Raw genomic sequence first — 16,976 nt, forward strand, 5'->3', positions numbered from 1 at the left:
ACAGATTACAGAAACAGAAGGAAAGACCTGTGTGGATTGCTTATATCATTTAAAGAAACACAAACATGCTCCTAAGGTTGTTTTAGATTATTTCTTTATTTTCATTGGTCCCATTTTAGCTGAGAAGCTATTTTGCTTTTGAATTTGAATCATTTTACTCAGTCTAAGGAGCTAAATGTAGGTCAGAGTCACAGAAGAATTTAAATTGGCAGGAGGGACTTCTGGAGGTCAGCTGGTCCAACCATCTGCTCAAAGTCTAACTGTGAAGTTAAATCAAGTTATTCAGTACAGTCTGTAAGGCCCTGTAACAGATATTGTCACTGTTTTTTCAATTTATCCTCCATCAATACAAGCCTGCAGAGGCCATCCAAGTTTATTGCAATGTGCCTTAGGATTTACAGAAGTTATGGTGATGTCTCTTGACTATTCAAAGATAGTTCCTCCATGAGTGAAGACATATTCCTCAGTGAACTTTGTAGATGAGCCTTTGGGAAGGCAGTGAAAAGACCACAGTGATGACATCAGGGTCGAAGCTCTTGGTTTTATATCGTCCTTCTGAACAGAATTCATCAGACCTCTGTCCTGTGCAACAACTGCATCAGAGGGGGTGTTGCAAACTATTATTGAACTAAACTATTGCTGAGTTTGTTATACAGCAAAGGAGTGACTGCATATCAGTACTCAGAAACTGAACACACTGTTTGAATTAAAGTCTGAGTAAGGGGATGGATTTCCATATATACATGCATCATAATGTGTCACAATTTGGTAAGCAGGAAAGACTTATCTGGGCCTGTTCTTCAAGTGTCATTTCTCAAGTCCCATTAACTTTAATAAGCATAAGGCATGAATGGAATGTAGAATCTGGACTTTACATTAAAATAAAGCTCTTTCTGAAGTAATCTTTCAGTTTGCATGCTTTGGGAGGATACAATAATCACTTCAGGATGTATGCTAGCAAAAATACCTCCACACTTCAAGCAGTTCAAGGTACTTAGCAAATGCACATGATGTTGCTAGACAGAGTCATCCAAAAGCATGTTGCACATGGATACAATAGCTTCTTTCTGAAGGAAAAAAAAATGTCTTTCCGTGCTGCCTTTCATTTAGGCCTGGGATTAGAGAAACAGTACATTCCTTAAACAGCATGAATCCCCCTTTTGTAAGTGCAAAGTAGAATGTGTTCCATGGTCAGATATTTTGGCCATCTTGATGTGTGAAATTAGAAATTGCCAAGTAGTGGAATCAAATTAAACAAATCACTTTTTACTCCTTGGTGCTGATGTCACAGAGTACCATCCATCACCAAATATGGATGCACTCTGAAGCCCCTATTTAAGAGGATTAGATACTTAGGACAATTAAGAACCTCAGTATAATGTGCAGTAATCAAGACTGAAAGTGTGAAAATAAAAAATGCTGGAGTTTTCTCTGTTTTTCTGTGGTTGGGCAACTAGAGAGCTGCGTGTTGGACTTTGCTGAAAAGCAAATCTGTGTAGGAAAATAAAATTTTGCCCACAGACAGAGGGAAAAAAATCCCACCTTTTATGAAATCTCTGCATCAATTTTCATCACTTGCTGGAATAATTATAATACACTAAAATATCAGAATGTAATTTCTTTCCAAAGCACTTGTCACAACAATATTTTCTAAGTCATTACTCTGCCTTCACTACCATTTTCTCAGTGCCTGTAATTTGAGTGTAATACAACACTCCTTGCTCAGGTAAAGCTTTAGCTTCCTTTACTTTGAATTAAGTCTATGTGCATTTACTTCCCCCTGTTTAAATTAAACATTTTAAGTACTTCTAGATATGCAAAATCAATATATCTGCCTCTTGGTTTTGCTTAAAAAGACAAATATTTAAAATGCGTTAAGACTTGGCTTCAGGCTTCTTTCTTTGTGTTTCTGTAAATGCTAAAGCAGAAGAAAAAAGAATACTTAAGGCAGGAAGAGGCAGAAACTCTACCATTGTCTGATAAATCAACCAAACAAGAACAATGAATTAAATCACTGAGAAGAATAAAATGCAAGGCATGGCAAAGCAAACAGAGAGCAAACACAAATGCTTTTAAACCCAGATCTTAGGAAAACAAAATTAACTTTCACTTAGTTCAGGGACATAAATGAAGTGACTGTGTGTGCTGACTCTTTGTTTGTAATAAAGTATTTCATATGGCAGGTTTTGAAGTGAAAGCTTTCCCATTGATAACACAAGTCAAATGGTCCTTTCTCATGGCAGTAGAGCCATTAAAGGTAAAGAAATCCTTCAGGGGCAGTTGGAGTTTCCAGCTCCTACTGTAAAGAATTCTGCAGTACATGCTTAACACTAAAGCATTATTTCATTTGGTACTAGCTGTTGCACTGGGCAGATTAGTGTTTGAGCAGCTGGCCATATTCTAATTATTGATATTCAATCAGTAAAATACTTGTACTTCAAGATATCACTGTGGTCCAGATGGTTCTTTCAACAAAATGACCTGACTGTTAATTATAGTGAAGTATACACTAATATATTGCCCTCAGACTTCCATGAGAACACAGGGACTTTGTCTCAACAGTGGTTGATTGTGTGGGTATGCATCATGTGCATTAGTACTTAGGGATTTAATTAGTAAAGCTGGCTCTAAGCACAGGCCTCTTCAACTAGATCACCTCTTTGGAAATGCACTGGTAGATATTACAGAATTTGCTTTTCCATATGTGCTACTCCTGACTCAGATGCCTGTATCTTATGGGCTTCCACAGCATTGTGCCTGGGGAGATAGGCAGTGCTGTAAGTTTTATTTATCATGGGAAATTATTCTGGAGTTAAAAGAATATCCTGTCAGAAATATCTGTGTGGTCCCTACACCTCCCTAACTTTTTCTCCTTTATTTTGTCCTAATGTAGTTTAAGGGAAAAAAATCTCTTTGCCTTTTTTAAAGGATGTAAAGGGTAACATCTGACCATCTCCAGTTCTGCTTGCTTTACTTTATGAAGTGCCTATAGGACCCTGGTTTCTGTCCAAATGTGAAATACTTACGATACTTAAAATGTTACTGGTGGGAGTCGTGAAAAACATCAACCACAAATAATAGAATTTGGTAGAGCAGATGGTTTTCAAATTCTCAAACAGTCTGCAATTGATTAGCTTTAAAATTACATTTACAATGATGGCAACCTCAGTGCCATCTTCCCTGCAAATGGGACAATATTGGAAAAATTTTTCGAAGTCACAGTTTAGTGCATTTCTTCATGATTTCACAGGCAGAACAGAAAACCATTACTTGTTGCACTTGCTTCCAAACCTCCATACCTTTCAGGGTAGGTGGTTACAGCTCTTGGTATGAGCGATTTAGAGGCAAGTTTGTCCAACTGTTAGTCTTAGGAATGTAATTGGAATTGATTCAAAGTCTGCCAGGAAATCAAATAATCACAAGTCAAATCAGAACTACCCACTGTGTTCCCAGAGTACAGACAGCACAGAACACTGATTTTACTTAACAGGCACCCGCTGATGTTTGCTGAAGGCTGTACTGGACTGGTTTGTGCATTTGTACACTTTGTACATTTATTGTTTAATTTTAAAATTTATGTAGTGTGGGCTGTGAATGAGTCCTCAATATGACCTGAATCATACTCCAGAACACCTTTAGTCATTGTGAAAGTGCTTTTAATTTGACTTAATGTATGCATTTAATAGAAGTCTTCTTTTTATTCTTAAATTTAGTAACTGATAGCAATTTAAGCCTGATTTCTTTTGAACTTACATTAAAAGTTTAAATAGAAATGTAATTGCAAATTACCTGGTCCATGAGTTCAATCCAAAGATAGACCATCATTAGGTGGAATGTGTACCTGCAGTTGGACTGCAGATACACTTTCAATATTCCATTGCAAAATCATTTATCAAGACTTAATCCACTTGAAGGCACTGAAAAAATTAACTGGCCAACTAATAAATAAATTCTTGCCTGATTTTTAATTCTTCAGGAAAAAAAATGCATTTTCAAAATGCATTTTCAGCATCTTTATGTACCTTCAATATGTCTGTGTCTGACTAGTACAATTTTCTCAATTTCTAATTACTTCCTGAGTATTACCACAACGTATAAAGCTAATTATTTTAACAACAAACACAGTACTTTATATATGTATATGCATACATATATAGTATCACTAAACTTGGCAATGTCTGATGAGAGGCAGCCTTGATAACTGAGGGGTAAAATGACAAGCTTTTACCAGCCAAATATGGAATCACAGAATATTCTGGGTTGGAAGGGACCCAGAAGTATCACTTGAGTCCAACTCTTGAGTGAATGGCCCTTATGGGGATCAAGCCCACAACCTTGGCACTGTTAGCACCATGCTCTGACCAGCTGAGCTCTTACTCTCCTTTCCCCAAACTGTATCACTAGGTCAGATTAAGTCAAAGCTCTGTCTCCCAGGCTTATACTTATCATACCTGGAGCAATCCTACCATTCCTACTGTGAGTAAAAGGTTCTGAGGTTCTGCAGTTTATAGGATGGTTCTCACGAGCTATGGGTTAATAACTGCTCTTGAGTGCTCTCTTAGCCTGCCTAAGTTCTGGATAAAACATTGATCTTATGATCTAGGGGAGGTTAACCTGTCAGCAGGGAGTCATCATGCTTATGGTGAAGGTGGTTTAAACTAATGAGTGTCCTCTTGTAAACTGGGTCAATTTTCCTCCACGTGCATCTTTTAAATCTGTATTTTTAATTAGCTGGTTTATAAGGTGGCCATAAAACCAGTCGCATAAACACTACAAACAGGGGAAGGAAACTGGACTATTTGAAGGAATAGCTAGAGTTGGTGGGAAAGAAACCAGAAAAGGAGTTTCTGAAACTGAAATTATAATCTAATTTTTAAGACGATCCATATATGCAGCTGCTGATGATAATGAGTTGTTAATATCAGTTTCTTTTGCTCCTGTGACCATAAACCAGATGCAGAAATATCCATAGTAGTCTAGACCAAAGATCTTACCCAACAGGTGTTCTGTTCTTGGCAGTGGCCAAAAGTAAATCCAAAGGAAAATAAGAATAAGGCAAGAGTGTAATGGTATTTCTGCATATTATTGTCCCAGCTTCAGACAACTTCTAGTTAGTCAAAATTCCTGAGCCCAATGTGATTTCACTGTATGTATTCACTTCTGATGAATTTATCTTCACAACAATATCCAGTGTCCTATGAGGGTCACCAAGTTTCAGGGTGTCTGAAACATCCTGAGCGATGGAGTTCCAGAGTTTGAAGTGCTTGTTCTATGTAGAACGATTTTTTTTTTTTTTCTTGAAGCCAATTCGTCCACATTTATATGAATCCTAATTCTTGCTCTGTTTACCGTGTCTGTATGCACATGATTTTATAGATATTTAACCTGGTTTTGCTCTGTTCTATTTCTCATAGACGCGTCAATCTTAAACTGCAGATTTAGAAACTGCATATTAGTACCATAAATTATTTGAATACCAGTTCAGCAAAGCAACATCCTGGTATGTCGTTCCATAATGCATATCAAGAAAGTCCAGTTTTGGAACTCCATGGATCACTGCATGCAAACCTACCCTTATATGGCTTTTGCATGAGGTTTGAGAGAGAATAGAGTAGCTGGACCATCCCTGCCTCTCTTCCCACTGTAGAATTAGGGGCAAGATGAGTTTATACTTTAACTCTGGAATTGGGAGAGATTCCAAGATTACTTACCCTCGATATAGTGAATTTACCCTCATAGTCTGCTTGTCTACATTATTGTGCACATTTTTCAAAGTTCCACAGAAGGATAAAGTTAATGGTAGAGTACCTGGTGACATTTTCAATGTATGTATAACCTTGGTGAGTCTTGGACTTGTTTATGTTTTTTTCTTTTCCATTAAATTCAGGTCTGGGATGCTTAGCTAGCTTAGAAAATCTGGCTATGAGGGAATAATGTAGAAAGCCTCTATTCAGGCTACAAGTAGCTATTGTGAGACTTGGAGCTTACAAGAGGCAAATTTCCTTGTAATGAAAAACCAGAATGAGATACTGTTGAACTCACTTTGTATAGGATGTTGTGTGTGGGAAAATAAGTAAGGCTAGAGGTAATCCGGCTTAGAGATGATCCCAGGCTTAAATCCTTCAATATAAACATCTTCAAACCTTGAGGCTTCCTAGGTCTAGATATGGACAAAAATACTGTGTCTCAGGCCTGTCTTTAAATTACACGGTAATTGTTAATATCATTTTTGGAAAGGCTTACTGTTCTATTACACAAAGAATGTGTTCTATGGGAAGAAAGTTTGTTTTAAATGGCATAATGTGAGAAACAAAATCTTTGTAATTTAATCAAAACTGCTTATATTCCATGTAAGAGCAGGAAACAATATAGTTTGTCTTGCTACGAATTGTTTGTTGAGTGAAGTTTAAGTGTCAGCTGATGGTTTTGGTGTTATTTTTAAACATACTGCTTGAATAGGTGATTATTAAAAAGCTTTTTTTCTCAAGAGGTATCATGAGTACTGGGAATTTCATAACCAAACAAAACTTTGGATTTTTTTTTTACACCATTGGGTCAATCAATGCAGAGGAAGCAAAAGACACAGAGCTGTTATAATTTAATTTTTTTCAAGAGAACTTAACCTAAAACACCTGTGACAAAACAAGTGGTTTTTACAAGGAAGAGGGGAGTGCAGAGAGACTTGCAATGCATTAGCACATCAATGCAGCATTTTAGCATTAGGTAATTGTGCATTTTGCATTTGGTAAATTACCACGAGTAAAATAGCAATTCTTATTATATTATTACTTCTTGTCCTATCATTAGATTCAGATAGCAAATGTTAGACACCATGAATCAGAGTAATACAATGGCTCATGAACCAGTATATGAAGAAATAAATGTTATGATCTAGTACTGACTGAGATCATATTTTGCTTCTCTGCAGTACACTGAAATGTCCCTTCCCAAACTAGTCTTCCGTCATGCTGTTATTTAAATGTAAAAAATACAATGTGAATCACTTCACATTAATCATGTATTCAAAACTGAAGGAACTACTATTAAATAACACTGCTTCTTTTGTTTGCTTGGATTTTGTCCATATTTCAGCCTTCCCTGCATATTTTTCTGGACCTCTCCAGCAACTGAATTTCATCAGAAAAAGCATTGATGGAAGACTGCATATATTAGATGTCTGTGTAGACATGGAAAACAATATTTGTCCAATAAACAGATGAACATGAGCCTGAGCGAGCAGCAGACACTTCATCACATTCTATCTCAAATATTTCCTTTCTAGTTTGTGGTGTGGAAATGTAGGCAAGTGCTGCTGCAGGGCGGACACTGCTGCTCATCCTTCTGCTGGAGTGGTGGGTTGGAATAAGTGCTGGGTTGTAATAGATGCCCATCTGTAAAGGGGGATAGGTACTGGAGAAAGAGCAGGAACATTTCTTCAGGAAGCTTTTGACTTGTACAATTTTTTGATCACTTCAGAGTTGATAATATCTTTTGCTTTATGCAAGACATCATTAATTTCACCATGTACCATTGCTAGAGTTTTGCCATTCAATACAGTGAGGTAAATACCTGGATGGTATGCTGATGCAGGATTCACACAGAGCTCTGAAAAATCATACGTTGACTTTACAGTAGAATCAATTAATCAAGCTTGTAGATACTGAGACATGTACTTCATGTGCCCTGAGGAGATTCTGCCTGTGTTGTGATATTAAATATAAAATATTTTCCCCTTGCTCTAGCCTATTTTTAGAGCAGTAGTCCTGCAGGACACATAGTCCAGAAAGGAAATTACTTAATTTTTTTATATTTCCTTCTTTCTATTAGTCTAAGACCATCAAAGACATGTTCAAGACCATCTTTTAACCATAGTTTTGATGGTCGTTAGTGTCTTGTTCCTGCTAGGTTCTAAACTTTCTGGCGTGATCCTTTAGCTACCCTTAACTGTTGAAGTTAACACAACTGTTCATATGCCTAAGTCCTTTGTTGAATAATGGCCCATGTTCTTAGAAGCTTATGATTGTGCCAGTATGCAAAGAAAAGCAAAAATCATGTGGCCAGTCACAAAAAATCATTGTGGTTTGCTAGATGAAATGCTGGATTTAACAAAATATAATAAAGTTTTAGCTGCACACAGAACAAATTATTTAAATAATTTTCTTACTCAATAGTTTCAGAGATATTTCATCCTTCTTATGGCATTCTGTTTGAGGAAAGTTTAGCCTTGAATGAAGACAACAGGTTTACATATTGCTCATTATCTTCCAAGCTTTGAGAGCAACTCCTTTTGACATGCAGTTAGCATATTAATTATGTGTATATATTTTGGAGGGAGTCAGTTTGTTGAGGTATTGTGACAAAAAGTACAGAACATTGTTTCTTTTTTTACTGGAATACTTCCTTCAAAGCTGCTATTTATTTGTATTAAATTACTAATTTTATGCTAGCAGGTAAAGGTTTTTATATGTCTTATTTGATAATATTTACTTTTATACCGTATTTTATTCTAATGGGAAACAGACACTGCATCAGACACTGCATGTTAATTACTTTCAATCCTGTCATGATGCAGAAATCGATGTTACCATGTTTATTGATGCCAGAAATTTTTATTGTAGTTAAACCTTAATTTGAGCTGCAGTTGCTGAATAATTCTGCTGTGAAACCTTGTTTTCCAGCAAATCCCATTTGATTTTCCTTCTAATAAGTTTCTGTAATTTGGTTGCCTGCATAATAGTGCTGTCACAGCTGGTATTAATTGGCATTTTTGTACCAAATAGTAGAGACCCACATCAGAATAACATACAAGAGCTGAAATACTTTTACAACACACACTGTTATCATATTCACCACTTGACAGGGGTGGAACAGAGATAAGGAGCCATGAAGTACTTTGCCTAAAGACCTCAAGCAAACCAGTGGCAGAACTCGCCCCAGTTCCCAAAACAGTCTGCTGCAATTTTCTTGCTGTGTATCACAGGATACAAAGAAATAAATACCTCTGTTTACCTGGTTTCCTGGGGTAGCTCCATATTGATGATGTTGGGCTGCATGAGCAAATTTCACTGCTGTTATGCCCCTGCTATGCCAGTTTTTCAGCTACAAAGCTTCAGTTCCTTATGAGAGTCAATTTGGCACCCTCCTGGAATAGTAACTGCAATATAAAGGAGAAAAAAGTATTTGAGGCAGAGAAAGTAGCTGTCTGCAGTAGCATGGTAAAAAAAAAGAAATCACATTAGATGAAATTATTCATATGGCTGACAGTGATGTATTTATACAAAACAGAAACATGGAGGAGGTTGAAAAAGATGAGAAAAGGAAGAGCAAAAACCTTTAAAATGTAGTTTATTCTAGATAAACTGTAGAAACATTTAAACCAGAAGTTCCATCTAGGAGAACTTGCAGAATTACCTGAAATTTTGTTGGATTATTTTTCTGAAGGATAGTCAGAGCTTTAAATTCTGTGGGGAGGTGATTTAGTATTCCTAGTAACTGTTGTGCAGCCATGGCTTAGGCTATATTGAGGTCTGTCAATTTAATATGCTTAAATTATGCATACGAACCTGAAGTTTTCCAAGTGGCAAACACATGTAGTTGGCATTGACATTAGTAGACTTTTGTTTTTTACAGCTTTCAGATATAGAATAAATTCACATTTTCCATCCAGAAAAATCAGAAATCTGTTTATTTGTTTTTATTAAAATAGAATTAATGAGTTTAAGTTGGGGAGGGAGAGAAAGCACAAAAATCTGATGAAGAACATCTTTCTAAACACTATTGATAGAGAGCTTAGTGGAGATACTCATGTGAAAATAAAGGCAGTTGGGGTAAATTAAAAAAAAAAAAAAGTGCTCTAGAGCATTCCCTGATCCATACATTTCTAATTAGAGATGTAAGATTTCTTTCCAATAAAGTTAGCTGCATACTCTTGTTGAGCAAAAGAACTAAGAGTACATGAGATTTTAAGAACACGATCATGTGATATCTGAATAGACATTTTTTCTTAAGTCTAGAAACTCAATTTATACTTCAGAAAATCTATTCTAAAAATCACAGTCAAAGTAATTAACATCAACTGTTAGTTTATTTGAAAAGATTAGTTACATGTGCTTGTCTTACAGACCTGAAAATCTTTAGCTTGGGCATCTGGAGATAATTTCCATGTTAGTATCATTAAGAGATTTTTAAAGTAAATGTCCTGGGTTGCCTTTTTTTAATTTTTTCTCTTTATGTAAATTTAAAATAATTATTTGAATAACCTGTCTGCTGTTCGTACTTAAGTGGCTATTTTGTTGACTAATTTCACAATCTTAGAGCTGCTGAAATGAGTGCTAGTACTTATTATGTCCTTCAAGTTCAGTGTTTCTATAGAAATATTTTGAGTTCTGGGAAATAAGAATGTTTGCTGTTTGTGCAAGCATCACTGTTTCTAGTATCAAATGATAGACATTTTAACTATGAGAACAATGAAGTTAAAACGCTCTATAAAGACTCATAATTGAAAATTTAGAATCAAGAAAACTGCAGATACTCAGAAAGAGATTGATACTGCGACATACCAGGGAAGCAGACTGAAGCAGTCTGACAATTTCTTGACAGTGTTTTGTACTTGTTATAACAGGAATAGCTGAGTTTTATGATAAAACTCTCCAAAATCAGTCCCATTAGGTAATGAATATTCTGTTCATATTAACTATTCAAGTGACTTTTTGGAAAAAGATGTGGCTGTGGGCTCAGTGTATGAACCTTAGGTGAGCTTGATCCAGAACTCTTGGCTCTGGTGGCAGTGGCTGACATTCAGCTGCCTGCAGCTTGAGCTCATCCATTACCTATCCCTCAGTTTGCATTGGACAGCTAAACCCAAAATTCTAAGTAAAATTTATAGCAGTGATCTCACTAGGATAGTGTGCATTGCTGAAAAGAGGGCTGGGAGAAGCTTTTCTTTTGCATGTGTTGTAAGCACAAAATCAGCTGTATAATGTTTCATAAAACTTTACAGTAATGATCTTTATGAGCAACTTCATAAGACAATGGCATATTTGCATATTTTTTCTCAGTTTCTTATTGGGCTTTTTAGATACTTTCATGCATTTTGTCTCCTTTTGCTTTTAAAAATATTAAAGGTAATTTCTTAAATAATCTTGTCATTTCATGTGCATACTTCATGCATTCATATACATTTTGAGTTTTTCAGGCTTCTAGCTTTATTTAATCACAAAATGTCTCACCTTCCCTATTTTTAAAAAGTTTCTGTCTCGAGTAGGAGCTACTTCCTTATTGTATTTCATAGTTTATTCTGTTATATTACATTGTATTAGTCAGACTGAGACAGTGACAGGACAGATTTTTCAAAAGGTGGGGGTTTATTTGTGAATTATTTTTAAATTTCTCTTTTTTAACATATGGCATTTAACCTGTGTATCTTCCATTTTTTTTAGATAACAGCAATCATAAATGTAGAGGTGAGAATTTAAGAAGTTTTAGTCTTGCTGACTGTCATTATGCCCTTCAGTTTATAACAGTTGATGTACTTGTAAATGGGATACAAAAAACCTTTACATACTCATACATAACCTGAAAAGGAAAAAAAATCCCCTTACTTCAGTATATGTTGTTATCAGACTACCAGAATACTATCAAATTTAAGATTCATTAGTGCAAATAAAATTAAGAAAATAATTAAGAAAACCTTCACCCTATGTTTACAGTATAACTGATAGGTTTTTTAATGTATTTCTAATTTTCTATATTCTTCTTTAACTTATTTCTATTTTCTTTAAGTAGAGAAGTTATGAGAAACCACAGGTGTTTACAAAGTGTTTGCTAAGTGTTACTAAGTGTTTGCTACTGCAGAAAAGAAGTAAGAAGGAAGGAAGAGAAAAACTGTCTGGGAGTAGAAGCTCACATAATTAATGGATGTGGACCTGCCTGAAAATACAAAGAGGATTCCAATGTGCCAGTGTAGCTGGAAATAAATATTTTTTTCCCATCCCAGGCAGTGTACAGGGCTGGGTTGTACAGGGCATTGAGCAGCCTGGTCTAGTGGGAGGTGTCTCTGCCCATGGCAGGGGGGTTGGAACTGAAGGATCCTTAAAGTCTCTTCCAACCCAACCCCTTTGATGATTCTGTGGTTCTGCCTGGAAATACATTTCTGAACAGAGGCCTAGTAAACCTCTACACCAATATATCTGGATGCTGAGCTGTTGTAAGGTCTTGGTGCTTGGGATTTGTCTTTTCCCAGTTATCCATGTAGTGGTATTTTGTGACCTACCTTAGGGATGTGTTTTATCCAGTCCCTGACTGCTGGACAATTGCAAGGTTTAATTGGCTTGGATAAATGTTTAGCCAAAGGGCAGTGATTTATTCATAGATTTCAAAAGTATTACAAGAGAAAATACACATTTTGTAGCTTTGCAAAGAGCAGTCCACCATAAAGATAGTTTAAAATAATCAGAGAACAATAGAATGGTTTGGGTCAGAAGAACTCTTAAGTCTCATCTAGCGAATGATGATATTAGAAAATGGAGTCAACTGGAAGAGATGAAATCAGATGAAACCTACTTAGAAATGCACTGTGAGTTTTTGTCTTCACCCAGTAGGCACATCAAGTGGGAAAACTTGAAGAGAAAAGCAAGAGCATGTCCATTTCTTTATTTATTTTAAATGAGAGGGAACAATCACAAAGCAGGAAATGTATTTTAATAGATTTCTTCTTGAAAGAAATATTGTTTCCAAAGAAATTGCAAAAATAATTAGCATACATGTTGTTATGAAGAACAGCTACTGCAAAAATCTATTTCAAGGGGCCATTTCAGCTAGTTTCCTACACTAGTAATTTTCTCCTTACTTTACAATCCTTTTCTTCGGAATCCAAACTGCTCATAGCTGTCTAATGCCAGATCAGTCCTTAAGGTGTCAGAGATATTTGTTTTCCCTCCTGAAACCCACAGTCAGGCACATTAGTGATTCTGTCATACCAAGCTAATAATAACAGACATAATTTTGCATCCCCTGTATAGAGAATGCAATCCATAAAAATGTCAGGAATTACTTGCACTACCTAATGTTTTCCTTCTTTGTCAGTTCTTTTTTGCTCTTTGTTTTGCTTCCTTATTCAGGCATTATTAGACAAAAAGCTAGAAGACCTTGAAATAAGTTGAAAGCTTATACTATTGGTACTGCAGCAGGTTTTGTCATTGATTTAAATGGGAGTAAACTTGAGTCTTCAGTATTACTCACAAGAGTCAAGACTAGAATTTTATTTGGACAGATACTGAACAGGTTTTATGGCATATCCTGAAAGAGTAAAGCTTGGTGATTTACAGGCATTTTCACATATCTTCTGGCATAGATTTCTCAAGCAGTGCCAGGCAGCACTCATTATTTGCAGGATGATTAGAAGTTGCAGCACTGAGGTTATTTTTTTTAATGCTTAGTTTAAATTATTTTTTAATGTAAGCTGTATATGGTAACATATCTGAAAATGAAATTTCACTATTTTATCTCCTTTAGCTGATACAAAGTTTAAATTTCATTGGTGCATAATATTTCCCCCATTATATTAAAGATTGCTTAGTGAGGAATTACCAACTCTACAATACTTAAAATTCCTTCTGTTTTTATTCAGAGAAGCCAGAAGAGTTGCAGTGGTGAAAAAATACTTTTATGTCTTTTGGTGAAAACATACTTACATGTCTTTTCCTCTCTTTTAATATCATTTAGATATCAGCATGAATCAATTCCAAGTCCACTGGTTACTGGAGTCCTGTGCACACAATGACACCAAAGGACTTAGGAAAGTAACAGAGCTGACTTATGTAAGTCTCCATTCAGCCCTCTGCTTGACTCTGAGTAGTTCCTAGGCAGCAAGAGAAAGGATGGTTCTGTAACACAATATGTGGTATATCCTGTTTCAGAGCTCAGTAAGGGTGCTTTCCTTTTTATGTTCCTCTTTGGCAGAAGATAAAAATTATGTATCTGGACTGGTTTTAGTTTGCTTGGATTTCCTAAATCCACACTAGGCTAAAATATTTTATTTGCTTTTGTTGTTATTCAGAAAATGAAAACAGGCAGACTTTTTAACTAAGTACTTCTATATCTCTACAGGATATAGAAAACAGCTTTATCTGCAATTAATAATGTAGGACCTTAGCACAGTGTAAATACTGAACAGTAATAATAGTAATTAATAAACCAAATTTTCTTTTAGACATGCAGATGAGTTTCAGGTGATCATTCTCCTCGAGGAGAATAGATATAGATAGAATAATAGATAAGAAAAGAAGGACTGTAGGTGACAAATACCAGATACTAAATCTGGAAGTCGGACAGATATCAGATGTGGAGAAAAGCTCCATGTAAGTACATGGCAGCCCAAATATATATTGCAGTGGCAGAACTTCCTACTCAATTTGTTGGCAATCTAGTGTCATCTGTCTATGTAACACATTATTTGAACAACAGAGTAATGTGATTGGTGCATCAGAATTGATTTAGTGTGTTATGCAGAATGGACAAAATCATAATTCACCTTTCCTACTTACCCTGATCTGTACTACCCCATCAATTCAGGGGAGTTAATGTCATGTAAAAGAGTAAATCAGAAAACATAGTTTCTCACATAGGATGGTGTTAACTTGTAAGATTTACTGCTTCATGGGGTCAGCAAAGCACATATTAGAGGTGGATTTAAAAAATGACATAATGTTATTTTGACATAGTGTTAAATGCTGTTTCTCCGATCTTAGCATTTAAGAAGTTCATTTCCACTAGAGGTCAGGAAAGACTGTTTGGACATCTGTCCAAATGCATTGTGGGATTAATGAATTTGTTTCCTTTTTTTTTTCCTTATTTCCAATCATTTTGTGGTAATTCATTCAGTCTGTCATGATAAATAAAAATAGTCCTGTCACAGTTTTAAGGAGACATCAAACTTGTTGGACCACTCTCCCGGCAGGTGGAAGGCCGGGAGTCCAGTCTCATCCCAATCTGAACGTCCCATGAAAATTACCTTCCAAGTGAAGGTTAGAATAATTTGCAGTTAGAAAAAAGAGGGAGTTATGCAGAAGAACATGGGAAATTAGCATTTCTGAAGGGAATTAAAGACCTAAAAGCGAAAGAATTTCGACTTCAGCCAGTAACATATTATTAGAGATTTTTTTCAGGATAAAAGCCAACCAAGCAAACATTTTTTTCTATATGTGATTTGTGTTAAAGCTTTCAGATTGTAATTTTCAAAAGTACTTCAGACAACAATAAGAATTTAGCAGGACACTTACACTTCGTGTAAAGTTTTCTTCTCTACTCACTGTCCTTAAATAGAGACTTCTGCTTTGTATTTAGCTGTGGACTTTTTCTTCCTGATAAGAATATTGAAGTACTTAATGTACCCAAGTGGAAAAATATGCATCCATAATGGTATGCTAAACTTTAAATGTGCTTTTAAAAAGTTAAACATAGATGAAGCCTGTCATTTGCAGCAGCTTAACTCAGCTTTCTTACATTTATTTAATTTGATTAGCGTTTATATCCTCACACTGCTACCCCCACTGCCGTTATTCACAGAGACTGTTCTAAATATTAGAAGTCAGTTGTTTTGATGCCATGTGTTGAAGAACTGTGTAGAATTGAAGGACATATTCAAATACCATGCTAATATATTTTACTACTGAAAATAATCATGACATTGACAATACTTGCTTTCTTCTCTGAGTTAAAACCACACTGGCATGTGTTAAGCATCCAGGAAAATATTTTTGTGGAGAGAACTTTTCATCTTTTGCCAAAGTTATTTTTCAGTTTGTTCGTATGTTTTTTTTCTTTTTATCCTTGGGCTCTATTTGCAGCATGTGATCTTTTTGTTTTTCTTATTGTAGGAAAACTACATTATTCTGAAGGACCTGTCATTTTCATGCAAATACAAAGTAACTGTTCTGCCTGCAAAATCTAAAGGTCGTTTTAAGTCTGAGAGTACTTTCTTTGTTACCCCACCTTGCTCTGCATTTAAAGAAAAAAAACACAAACATATTAATTGTCCTGCTGAAGGAGGTAAGGCATGATCTGGAGAACTACCAAATAGTTCCAAAAGCATTTATAATCACCAAAAGAGAGTCATAAAAAGCAGATTTAGGATAGAAAATGAGAGATTCAAAATAAACAAAAATGTCACTAATGCTTATGTGAAAATCAACATAAATACACAACAGTATCGATTTTGGCTAGTACATTATTACTGTTTTGTCAATTAAGTGTAATTGTATTGGACATACAATAATATTTGTAATGGCATGGTGGGTTTTTTTTGTAAGGAAGAACGGTTTCCCACTGTATTTATTATAATGATGGAGGATAACTGTAAACAGTTTTGCTGCAGATGCAAACTGCTTTTTCAGTTTGATTTTGTTTAGGTTAATTCTGCTCTCAAATAAGAAATACAGGCCCTCATATATTTTCCGGCATCACAATGTGTAACTAGAGGGTTATGGAAGTTGTAGAATTATGGAGATATTAGTGGGAGAGGACCTCTGTGGTAAGCTGGTCCTGGCTCAGGTCAGCCATGGCTTTGCACTTTCAAGTGTGGATACCTCTCTCTCTGGTTGGAGGGAAGCCCTCTCACCTTGAGTCCCTCCTGTTCCCAAGGGTCCCCCACCATGTTTCATGAGTCACCCAGAACCCTGCTGGCCATCACTGCCCTTTCCTTAATGCCTGTCCTGACAGTTTCCAGCATTACAGCCTTCCTAGGCAGCTCTAACTCAGGTATAACTGAGTTAGATATAACTGAGCCCCCTATTAACTATTAACTATGCCCCCTATTAACTTCTACTACAATTTTAGTGCATGAATTTTACTCTTTGGCTGAATGATGGAGTTCTGTGCTACCCTGTTCATTTTCTTGTGGTCCCAAAACTTCCAGTCTGAGTTCAGGTATTATGAAATATGAGGAGCAGGAGAATGACTCCCTATGAATGAGGCACTTA

General features: G+C 35.9%; 1 protein-coding gene across 1 annotated transcript in view; it reads left to right on the top strand.

Moving 5' to 3' along the window:
- The window catches only part of ANOS1 (anosmin 1), a 126,174-nt gene that overhangs the window by 105,381 nt on the left and 3,817 nt on the right, over window positions 1–16,976 (top strand). Inside the window, exons 10-11 of the mRNA XM_053970332.1 lie at window positions 13,723–13,817; window positions 15,876–16,047. Coding sequence (XP_053826307.1) covers window positions 13,723–13,817; window positions 15,876–16,047 — 267 coding nt within the window. The remainder of the gene's footprint in view (window positions 1–13,722; window positions 13,818–15,875; window positions 16,048–16,976) is intronic.

The sequence above is a fragment of the Vidua macroura genome, chromosome 2, assembly GCF_024509145.1.
Source record: "Vidua macroura isolate BioBank_ID:100142 chromosome 2, ASM2450914v1, whole genome shotgun sequence".
Lineage (NCBI taxonomy): Eukaryota > Metazoa > Chordata > Aves > Passeriformes > Viduidae > Vidua > Vidua macroura.